Consider the following 12,112-nt stretch of genomic DNA (forward strand, 5'->3'; position numbering starts at 1 on the left):
ATAAAATATATTTTAAAAAATTAAAAAAATATATAAAATATATATTTAAATATATATATATATATTTATAAAAAAAAACACAATAAAAAATATTTGTACGTAGTGAATCACATAAAAACGTAGCTAATAAAATTAAGTACAACAGTACAATTAAAGGAAAACAAGATGAGAGACGGGATAGTATTAACCATAATGACATGGTTTATTATAACACTAGTGTGATGAAAACAAGGAGATCATGCAGGCGGTTATTCAATCATATGGGACGGGAGATTCTCCGTGTAGTTGATTAAAGGTTGCCGTAATTTATAGGAAAAAATGTATCTTGTTCCTTGTGAGTGAGTTATCTTCTCTACAGGAATAAAACTGTTCACTCCTGAGAGCCACAGGCCAGCAGGCAGTGGGAGATCTGACTTCCATCTCAATCACTCCAAAATTGATAACACATATTTTTCCTCTTACCTGTAGTGCTGTTTATCAGTCTAGATTGTTTCGGTGTGAGTTGCCAAGTGTTGTAGATATCGGCTGTAGAGATGTCTGCCTTTTCTCCAATATAAGAACTAGATGAGACTCAGCTTGTGCTTAGCACCAAAAAAAATTATTTAAAAAACTTAACAGCGATGTCTTTTTCCAGAAATCATGACCCGGTACTTAAGATAATCCACAGACCTTGTTGTGAGCAGTTTTATGCAGAAACTATTTTCTTTGTACTAAACTACACCCACCAACCAAATCACCTCACAGGTTTTGTTTTATTTTATTTTATTTTATTTTATTTTTTTGAGGGAGTGGGGGTATTTTGTTTGTTTTGCTTTGTTTTATTTTTGTAAATTATTTTATTTATTTCTTTTTTTTCTAAATTGACTACTCAAAATGAAATACACACTCAAGATAGTTAAATATATACTTGAATATACTTAAATTCTCCATGTGCCATTTGTCTACATGTATTGTGTTAGTGTTGCTATACTTTTAGGATCTTACGGTAATTTTGAATGGTTTTGAAGTTTGAAATTGTAGTTACATGATGAAATTTATATTTGTAAACTTTGCATGTCATTTAATGTCTCTGCCCCTATTTACAAGCTCTGAGTAGCTTATCAGGGTGTCCCATTTCACACACGTCTGATTTTACATGAAATCATGTTTGCGTCTGTATTTTAATCGACTCTGTGAATAAACTGAACTGAAGCGTGCATCCGCTGCGAGCTCAACTAGCAGCTCTGAGTTAGCTCACGTTTCAGCTCAGCCGGAGGGACGACATTAATGTTTACATCTCATGCTGTTTCAAGCACTAACCTCTCATCCATGAGTAAAGGCAGCAGGAAAACCTGGAGATCCAGGCACAGGGAAGTTTACCGCACCTCATTTACACATACTACCCACAATATTATGCCACAAAGCTGGTTGAAAATCGGCCGTAACGTAATAAATAACCATAAAATGTAAGTGGGGGGTTCCAGTTTAGGAGAACCAGCCTGCTTGCTAATAACATAAAAGCTGTAAAAGCTGCAATCTTGTAATTAGCTCCTCTGAGAGAACTGTTCTCCCCCAAGACACGAAATACGGCAATCAGGGATCTGGTTTTATCACCTGCCCAAAAACATCTCATAGAGTTTGGAAAGTAGATTTCCAGTAGTTATTTGTTTTAAGGCAAAGCCAGAGCATGTGTGCCAGGGTAGCAGGGGGCTGCCTACAGCAATAATCCAGGATTATAACTTTAACTATTTGAAATTTGAGCTAATTGCCTTGACTTCTTTCAAAAACATGGGAAGAAGATAATTAGCAACAAATGAGGAAATCAGCAAAAAATAGCAAGAAATTAGTAAAAAGTGCAAGAAAATTAGCTGAAAATTACTTACAAAAAAGGGAAGAAAAGAGAGTAACAAAAAACAAGGAAATGATAATATTATTATATTAAATTATAATAATTCTCTAAATTAATTTTAAATATTTAATTATGATCATTATGAATTAAATTTCCACCTAGCCTTTTTTCTTTTTTCCCTCCAGACATTTTTCTCTGTTTTTTTAAAAACTGTTTTTTATTGAGCATCAAGACGATATGTTGATCACATTCAACAGAACAACAGAGCTCATTCAACATTTCCAGATGCAAGTCAAATGTCTTAAGAGGAAAAAGTATTATTTCAAAAGAATAGCACAAAGGAAGACACAAGAAAGAGGAAAAAAATAGAGATAGAGAAAAAAGAAATAAGGGGGGAAAAAGCACTTACATTTTTCTATATAGTCAGGTACAGAATTACAGGTATCCATCTATACACAAAAACAACTGTGCAGTCGTTTTTTCTATATTTTTTATTATTATTATTTATTTTTATTTTTTCATTTATTTATTTATTTTTTTCTTTATTTCTCAGCCTCCTTATTCATTGTTCACAGCAGATGGTTGATTCTGCAACTGCAATCAGTTATAATTTTCCCAGCTAATAATAATAGCGTCATTAGGATTTCTAATCCTTATCCTAAAAAGGTTTTTCCCTAGCTTTTTTAAAAATAGTTTTCTAATTGACTAATTTGTGGAGCATTTCTTACATTTTTATTTCTATTTTTCCCATGTTTTCAAAAGAAATCGCACCAATTAGCTGAGAGTTTAAGAGTTCAAACACTTACGAAAGGCATCTGAAAATAGCAAGTAAAGGGAGGTTTCAAAGGGTTAACAGGGCACCTCTGTGTCAGCAGGTCCATGTGAAGTAATTCAACAAACTACACAGGTGATATAATCTTCAGGTCGTAAATAAAATGTCAAAGCCCTTTATCATGTGAAGAAATCGACCGTGACATCTGGAAAGATGTTCTGATTATTCTACCACCTCAATCCAGTTTTTCAGTCCAGCTTGTTGGAACCTGCAGACATCCTGATGTGCTTTCTGCCAGCGGGAATGTGTGATATACTGCCAGGCGAGTGGGGCATGTGGGTGGTGAGTTTAAATAAGGTGGTTTTGGGTAAAGCGAGCGTGTGCCAGGCTTTTTTATTTTGCTGAGTGTTGTGTATCCAGATCCAGGAGTTTGAGCACATCAATGGCCGGTGGAGTCTTCCAGAGCTCAAGCCCGAGGTCGTCATTGACAAATCCTCCTCCAGGGCCTCCTCCCCAGCCGTCAAGACCGCCACGCCCACCCCGGAGGCCAGCTATAACAACACACCTTGCACCTCGAAGCCAGGTAACCACATTTACCAGAGCCAGCAGGGGGCACTGTGAGTAAAGGGCAAGCTGCAGTAACATGTGCGTGTGTGTGTGTGTGTGTGTGTGTGCAGCAACCCCTGCTCCTTCAGACAAGCTGGAAAAGAACGGGAAGGAGGGAGAGAAGGAGGAGGAGAAGGAGGAGGGCACCGAGGCTCCACCTGACAAAGAGAAAGTGAAGGAGAAAGAAAAGGATGAAGGCAAAGAGATGGACAGCAACCAGACTGCCGAACCTGAAGAGGTGGGACAATTATCAATCAATAAATTAAATAAAGTAAAACAAAAATAAAGAAAAAAAATGAATAATAACAATAATACCAAAAAAAAGAACAATAAACTTTATTTTTAAAGCACTTTTCGAACGAAAGTGCTTTACAAGGTTGATGCCAGATGTAAAACGATGCAGGATTTAAGCAAAATAAATCAGGAAATTTCAAGAAAAACGAAGAAACAGCAACCCCAACAGTAACATTAATATAATCAATGAAGAAGATAAGCAAAGTTGGCAGCTAACTATCCTCGAAACACGACAACAGTCTGTCTTCTTCTCCTGCCAATTCATTCTTTACATTTTCATATAGATTTTTGTTTTTTGTGTCTCTGCAAACTTTTGTCCATTTTATGAAATCTTACATTTATCAGTAAGAGAAGCAGATGGAGTTACATCATATGTAAGATGTGCAGGATTCTTTGAAAAAGAGCTTTAAATATTCCTTTAAGTGACATTTCTTTGCATTTTACCACTAATTTTACAACTACTGTACATCACATTTTCCCATTGCACTGCATCCCTTCTTTTTGGTCAGTTCTTTATTTCTGGTAAAGAAGTTTATTATTATGACTTTTTAAAAAATATGTTAAATTATTTTTTTTTTAACAGTGAAAAAATATTAATATTATTATAACTTTATTTATATAGCACCTTTAAAAACAGAGTTTACAGGCGATACAACAACAAAAGGCCAAAAAGTCCCCTTGAACACAAGCGAGTTGAAACAAGAGGACAGATAATGCAAAATTCAGGATGCAAAATGTCAAAATTAAATAATTCAAACAAATAGACCAAAACAATAAAAAAAAAAAAATAATAATATTATATTATAATAATATATACTATAATAATAATACTGCTTTTATTATATAATAATAATAATAAAAGCAATAAAACCACAAATAAAAGAAAGTAAAATACTACCATTCTTACAAGTATAATTCTTGTGCAATGCAGATGTAGCACAATTTACAGGGTAGTGTCATTCTTTATTCCTTGAATTTTTTTGTTTTTTTTCTTACTGAAAAGGAAATATATAAAGCACCCATGTCCACATCAGCTCACTTACTTACACTGAAACATATGAACACTTAAGCGTTGACACATGCATCTGTCCATCCAAAGCTCTGGTAGTGAACTCGTGTGGTTGCAGTTTATATTACAAATTATACATCTGGACAGACGCAGTTTCGTTTGGCCTGCTGCTCACATTTTTTATATATTTAAGAACTTTTTACATTTTGGGAGAGATACAGTGTACACATCAGAGCTTTGAAAAATACATCACGGAGAGACTTGGAGAAAAAATAGTTGAGCAGCAGTTAGTGAGGTTTTCTAGAATAAAAAAAACATAACGGGGTCATTTTTCCAATACTTTTACATAATCTGGCAGTAATGGTCCGACATATTTCACCCACTTGTTCCAGAATACAGTGAACATGTGTTTCTGAAGATGAAGAGAAACGCTAATCTTTGTTTTCTTTCTTCCAGTCATACGTTGGTTTCTGCTCACTTTCATACAGCTTGAAATTTAAATTTATATTGTTATTGCGTCAAATAATCCAAGCTTTCATATGAAAGTGAAAAATCGACACCGATTTTGCACGATATCCTTTTGCCAGTATGGCCTTGAAGTTCACTCTAGGTGGTATTAAATTGGTCTTTAAAAAGTCTTAAATGTAACTTTGAGAACCTTTTGGGCGCCCTGACTGCATTACTCTCTGCAGAAAACCGCTCGATTTTGTCAAATCCACCATGTAAATAGCAATATGGAAATAGGATTTGGAAATGACACTTTGACTGGTTGAATTCATGTTAAACTGAAAACACACCTCTAATTAATAAAGGGACTGAACGCAGCCCCTTCGCCTCACTCTGCACCCCGATTATGCACCATTCAACTCTAAAGTGGAGTTAGACATACCCCAAATGTACCAGTGCCATGCACATTAGCATGCACTATATATCACTTAATTAGGGCCCAATAAATTCCTAAATAATAATTAAAATCTGTTTTTTTTAGTCCTTTGAAGATTTTACATCACAACAGACTAACTCAGCGAGTGATTGCATATATATTTACTTTTCCACAGCTTCCCTCTTCGACAAAAGACACCTCACAAAGCGCGTCCCCGAGTCAAAAGGCCGGAGGCAAAGAGGACAGCGAGCTAAAAGAGGAGGAGAAGAAGGACACAACCGATGCTCCAAGTGCAGCAACAGAGGAGAAAAAAGTCCAAGAGGACAGTAAAGAAGAGACGAAACAAGAGGGCGAGGTCAAAGAGGAGAAATCAGGTAAAAACACAGAAACTCTGGTTTGATTATTTACAGATTATTTACAGATTTATTATTAACAGATATTGTCCTTGCTGATGTTTTTTTCCTGCAAAAGGCGAAAAGGGAGAAAAGACGGTGGAGGAAAAGGAAAAAGACAAAGAAAAGCAGGAAGAGACACAAACAGCAGCTGAAACGGCGGACGCAAAGGAGAAGAGCGAGGTGTCTGACGTGAAGAAAGGTACGCTTCACGCTCTGAGACAACTTACCGTAAAAACACCAGCACTTTTTTTTTCTAAATTCTGTTTTTCGCAATAACAGAGGAGGTCAAAGGTGAAAAGGATGCTGGGAAAGAAGTAAGAGCTGTGAAGGAGGATGCACCAAAGGGTAACGGGAGGCCTCCCATTGAGCGACCTCGCTTCATGTTCAACATCGCAGACGGCGGCTTCACGGGTCAGTACTCATTTTAGGATTCTACGTAGGAGACCCAGAGAACTTTAACTTTATTGTCTCTTTGAATGCTTAAACTGTGTTTACTTATACTTTTGAGTGTTTATGTGGTCAGCTAGTTATCAACAGAAATTTAGACATAATTGACTTTTCAGTAAAGTTTTTCCTGTCACGTTATCTACCAGTGAGAAACTGGTAACCATGTATATGATAATGGCCTCTTGCTGGTGTGAAAGGCGTTTTGTTTTCAGGTCTGATGCTTGTTTTGAGGAGTGCTCAGGAGGTCAAATTCAGTTCTGCAAAGACATCTGTAAGATTTAAAAACCTTTAACCGGACGCCTGAAGAAGAAGAAGGTGTTTTCAGACCAGTTTTAAGAACATAGTTCCCAAAATTCCCCTTTTTTTCCCTCCATATTTCCAAATCAAGATTTTTGCTTTTAACGTAATCTTTATTTATTTTTTTAAACTGTGTGAACAAACACAAACAGCAGCTCGTAACAAAACAAAGAAAAAAGGAGGAAAACGAACAAATGGACTTACAGTGAAGTCAATGCTTTGTTGAGCGTATGTGCAGCAACGTAAATACAACATGATTTGAAAGCGTCAAGTGAATTTTAATCATAAAGCCCATTATCACTAATCACAGTTTGCCTCAGAGGACTTTAACCCCCCCCCAAAAAATAACAGGAAAAAAGTGTCATTGATTAACTAACCAACTGCTGGCTCAGCATCACTTAATCGTACCTAACGGTGCTGTAAATGGAGGGATAAAAGGTTAAAATCCCCTGCAGGTATGTAATTCGTTAACCTATGTATCCTCCAATCATTAGATAAACAAAGAGCTGTTTAAATTGTTTAAAACGTAAATGTCATGTAGCCTCGACAGGTTTTCCTGAGATCAAATCCATCAGAATCCCTGAAAGATGAGGAGCGAAAGGTGAAGAGGTGAAAATAACTTATTAACTCGTCCAAACAAGTGACTGAGCAGTCCAAACAACATAAAACACCCCGCTAAACCAAAAACAACATTCCCCTCGCTCTCCGCAGCTTCGGCACAAAAGCCAAAATGATCCTCACCTTGATCACAAACCCAGAAAAGCTCTCCGTGCGCCGTGGAAACACCTGCAGCCCGCTTTCAGCTCGCTGAGCTCTTTGGTCGCAGCCTCATTTTAAAGCTTTGTGTCGGCTTCACCCCGCAGAGCTGCACACTCTCTGGCAGAACGAGGAGCGGGCTGCCATCTCCTCGGGGAAGATGAACGAGATCTGGCACCGCCGACACGACTTCTGGCTGCTGGCGGGAATCGTGATGTATCCTTGACGGCAGTTGCCCGAGCGATGACCCCGGCGTGTTTATTTTTCTATAAGCCGGCAGAAGCCCGGCATCATAAGTCAACAAGCCAGCCAGAGCTCAGTAAACGCCAAAGTGCGTCTGCTGGAAGACGATGCAGCGGGTCAGTTGGTTCATGTTGTTGCCTCTATTATGATAATTACGGCCGAGCGGCGGTCACATTAAACTGTTTTCATTAGAGATAATCAGGAGGCCGAGTGAAATTAAAGAGGAGAAATGATTTGTTTCAGAAGCAGCATGAGAGTTTTGTGCTAAAATAACTTCAAAAAAGATGAAAAATGAATCACTGAAAAAAAAATCAATGTTCTGCTCCACACTTTGGGTTCAACATTTGCTTTTTTTCTAAGGGTCAGACTGATGCAACTCTCAGACAGAAAGCAGCCCACCCAAGATAAAAACTTTGATTTTCTGCCAGAACCCGATTGGGCCCGATCCAACACGCTGGGTTCACATTCCTGCGGGCGTGAATGGGGTCGGGTTTGCTCGAATTTCTCTCTCTATATTTTTTTTTCTTTCTTTTTTTTCATTTATTTATTTTTTTAATAGTCTGTGTAATGTTATGAATAATGAATGAACTGTTGCCATCAACCCATCCCAATTCCCACTCTCATGGAGCGCTCCAGGGATGATGTTTTTCTCTGTCGCCCTGGTTCCCTTGTCTTTTTTCCATTGGATTTTGGATTATCATAATAATAATATAACAATAATTATGTTTATTATTTTTAGAATTTACCAAAACCAAAGTTGCAAAGTGCTTCCAAAAAGCAAAAATGCAACACAGAAAAAAAATAAGCTCTGTGCCATGATACTTATGATCTGTGTTATGGTGCTTACACATCATAAGATAATCTTCACAAATAAAATGTTATGATTTTCAAATTAAATTGCCAGAAGTTAAAGGTTCACGTTAAACTAACCACAAAACAGTCGCGACTGACTACCGTCGCCACGACAACGAGACTGTATTTATATATATATATTTATATGTAGATAATAATGACCCACACAGTGCTGCTTCACATTGTCTGTTACCCAAAGTGTTACATGACCCTTGACCCCTGCGCCAGTCACGGCTACGCCCGGTGGCAGGACATCCAGAATGACCCTCAGTTCGCCATCGTCAACGAGCCTTTCAAATCGCAGGCGAATAAAGGCAACTTCCTGGAGATGAAGAACAAGTTCCTCGCTCGACGCTTCAAGGTAAAAGCTCTTAAACATTAAAAACAAGAAATTAAAATACTAAATTGGCAAAAGATCACGACTTTGACCGGCAGTTCAAAGCCAGGATGTGACACATTTTGGTGCCAACCAAGCAGCCTATTTTAGTCACATTTCGCAGTGTCTCGGATCACCTGACTCGTTTGATGGTCGGATGACAGATGCCCCTAGACCCACATATCGGCTGGATGGTATTGCTGACCGCTGCATTTCTGGAACAGCTCTCATCCTGTTTTTGAGCGGCTCACATGTTTCAGATCCGGCCTTCAACATCCTCATTTACTGTATCTCTGTCTCTTTACATTTCTCCTTATCTCACTTGCTAAATTCGTAAAGTTTTGAGTTTTTTATATTTGTAAGTCTACCCATGACAACACAAAATTATAGTACGTAATAATAAAAAATCCCCTTAGTACATTTTTTTCTTGAAATTAGTGTTGTAACACGTTAACCTTCATGTGCATGGGTTTTTATTTTTGTTTTTTAATTGTTTTTATCTTAACATCTATCTTTCATGTGCATTTTTGCCTCAGATCGCTTGTTTAATTCCACCTTAACTTTTGTCTGGCCTTAGCTCAGCATTATTGTTCAGCTTTTACAGTTATGTTGTTATATTTAGCTTTGCCTTGCTTGTCAAAGCACTTTGTAACTCTCTTTTTAACGGTGATATATATTCAAAGTTATTATTATAAAGTTATTGTTACCTTTATACTTACAATTCTTGATTTGTCAAAAAATCTGTCGTAAATTTGGTTTAAAATAATATTAAAAGGGTATTAAAAAGCATTGATTTTTTGTGTCTGAAACTTGTAGACACCTTGTTTATGTTTGGAAAAGACTTTCCAAACTTTTGCAATGAAATTCCTGTAAAACAAAAAAGACAAATGAACGATTGTGGCTCATTTCTACTTAAAAAAAGAGAATAGTTTTGACATCCCCTTTCTGCCGCAGCTGTTGGAGCAGGCGCTGGTGATAGAGGAGCAGTTGCGGCGGGCGGCCTACCTGAACATGACCCAGGACCCGAGCCACCCGGCGATGGCGCTCAATGCTCGCTTCTCAGAGGTGGAGTGCCTCGCCGAGTCCCACCAGCACCTCAGCAAGGAGTCGCTGGCGGGCAACAAGCCAGCCAACGCTGTCCTGCACAAAGGTCAGAGAAGATACCAGTAATTTGAGTCAAAAAAATCACTTTTTATCTCAGTTAATAAAACAACAAACAAAAGCCGAGACAGGCATATTTAGACAAACTAACAGAGATTGTCAGATAATTTCAGGCGCACAATAAAAGAGAGATACACATCAACACATGTTATGCAATCTATCTTCCTTCCTGTAGAGGCCATATCGCTGCCGCCTGAAGCTGACTTTAATAAAGCCGAGCAGATAAGCTTACACGCTGTTAAGTGATAGCTCCCAAACATTTCCTCACTGGCAAGTCTGTCCATGTTTATATTGTCCCGTCGAGAGGATAACGCGCTCAGTACACTACTGTTCTGTCTTGTGTTTCTGCACGAAACGCCGCTGGACTTAATGAACACGCATAAACATATTTATCGTGTTGCAAAACGATACTGCCGGGGCTCTAATCAGTGATGAACTCCATGCAGGACGTGATGACAGAGTGACGAGATAATAAAGGATGGGAACAGAAATCGCTTGTAAAAATAGAGGCAGAAATATGCTTTTTTTGGAAATAAAAGGCTCCCAAACTTCGTTAAAGTTCCTTTGTGAAGGATTTCAGGGGATATATTACCAGAAATGGAATATGATATAACAAGTATGTTTTCTTTAGTCTGTAATCACCTGAAAATAAGAATCATCAAATTTTTGTTAGCTAAGAATGAGCCGTTTATTTCTTCATAGAGAGCAGGTTCACGTCTGAGGTCGCCGTGTTGCACCATCATGTTTTAACAGCAGCCCAGAGAAGACAAACCAAACACTGGCTCTACATGGGCTGTTGGCATTTTCACATTTTTTTGCATCGTCTACTGTAATCAGAAGCCCCCTCTGTGAAGAACGGCGTCAGAATAACAGAAATTTTAATTTATTTATTTAAAAACATTTTTCTTTTCTATTTTTTGCTAATTTTCAGGTAATTTTCTTATAACTTTTTACCTAATTTCCTACTAATTCTGGGTAATTTGTTGATAATTTCCTGTTGCCTTTTTCGTGTGTTTACAAAGAATTTAAGCCAATTTTCTCAGGTTTCAAAGGGTCAAAATATCTTAATAAAGCAGTAAATGATTAATAAAATGTGCACCAAAAAACAGGAAGTTTGAGCTAAAATGTGAAATTATGAAAAACAAAGAGGAGAGTGAGAGAAAATTATTAGAAAATATTTTTTTAAAGCTGAAAATATCCAGGAAACTAACCAACTATAAATATATATTTAAGATAAATTACATTAACATTTATCTTTTTTCTCAGATAGTTACCTTGTTTTTATCTCTTTTTTGAAACCATTTTTCTTTTCTACTTTTTTTGATTTTCAGGTAATTTTCGTGTAACTTTTTACCTCATTTCCTGTTCATTTGGGGTGATTTGTTGGTAATTGGCTCATTGCCTTCCTCACATGTTTTACAAAGAAAACAATCCAATTTTCTCAGGTTATAAAGCAATAAATTATTTTAATTAAGTTGCAGATTATTAGTAAAAGGTGCAAAAGAGGCAGAAAGTTTAAAAAAAAATAAAATAAAAATGAGAGAGAGAAAATTATAAGAAACTTTTTTAAACTGATAATGTCCAGGAAAATAATCAGCTGTAAATATATATTTAAAATAAATTACATTTAAATTTACTACTTTTTTTAAAAAGGTAATTCCCTTTTTTTCCCCATTTTTGCTCTTTTTCAGGTGATTTTCTTGTAACGTTGTTGTTGTTGGCTTATTACCTTCCTCCTGTGTTTTACAAAAAAAATTAAGCCAATTTGCTCAGGTTTAAGGGGTTAAAGTATCGTGATTAAGTAGCAGATGGTGCAAAAGAAGCATATAGATAAATTTAAAATGTGAAATTATGCATCAGAAGTGCGGTCTTAGGTCTGTCCTCTGCGTGGTTGTTGATGTTTGTTGTTGTCGTTGCAGTGTTGAACCAGCTGGAGGAGCTGCTGAGTGACATGAAGGCTGACGTGACCCGGTTACCGGCCACGCTGGCCAGAGTCCCGCCCATCGCCGCCCGCCTGCAGATGTCCGAGAGGAGCATCCTCAGCCGACTGGCCAGCAAGGGCACTGAGACGCACACACCCCCGGTCAGCATTTAAAACACACACACACACACACACATTATTCACACACACTCAGATTCACAAGTCGAAACCTGCTCGAGCTGCCTGCATTCAGTGGAAAAATAATACATGGA

The 12,112-nt window shown here is 37.4% G+C and overlaps 1 protein-coding gene across 7 annotated transcripts in view; it reads left to right on the forward strand.

The window, feature by feature from the left end:
* chd3 (chromodomain helicase DNA binding protein 3) overlaps positions 1 to 12,112 on the forward strand; it is a 55,669-nt gene that overhangs the window by 27,204 nt on the left and 16,353 nt on the right. For all 7 annotated transcript variants that reach the window (XM_088073959.1, XM_088073958.1, XM_088073955.1 and 4 more), the window contains exons 30-38: positions 3,021 to 3,183; positions 3,278 to 3,444; positions 5,568 to 5,766; positions 5,864 to 5,986; positions 6,067 to 6,198; positions 7,395 to 7,503; positions 8,611 to 8,743; positions 9,713 to 9,908; positions 11,839 to 12,002. In XM_088073959.1, coding sequence (XP_087930085.1) covers positions 3,021 to 3,183; positions 3,278 to 3,444; positions 5,568 to 5,766; positions 5,864 to 5,986; positions 6,067 to 6,198; positions 7,395 to 7,503; positions 8,611 to 8,743; positions 9,713 to 9,908; positions 11,839 to 12,002 — 1,386 coding nt within the window. The remainder of the gene's footprint in view (positions 1 to 3,020; positions 3,184 to 3,277; positions 3,445 to 5,567; positions 5,767 to 5,863; positions 5,987 to 6,066; positions 6,199 to 7,394; positions 7,504 to 8,610; positions 8,744 to 9,712; positions 9,909 to 11,838; positions 12,003 to 12,112) is intronic.

Source organism: Plectropomus leopardus, chromosome 23, assembly GCF_026936395.1.
Source record: "Plectropomus leopardus strain MGB_pleo_1.0 chromosome 23, ASM2693639v1, whole genome shotgun sequence".
NCBI lineage: Eukaryota > Metazoa > Chordata > Actinopteri > Perciformes > Serranidae > Plectropomus > Plectropomus leopardus.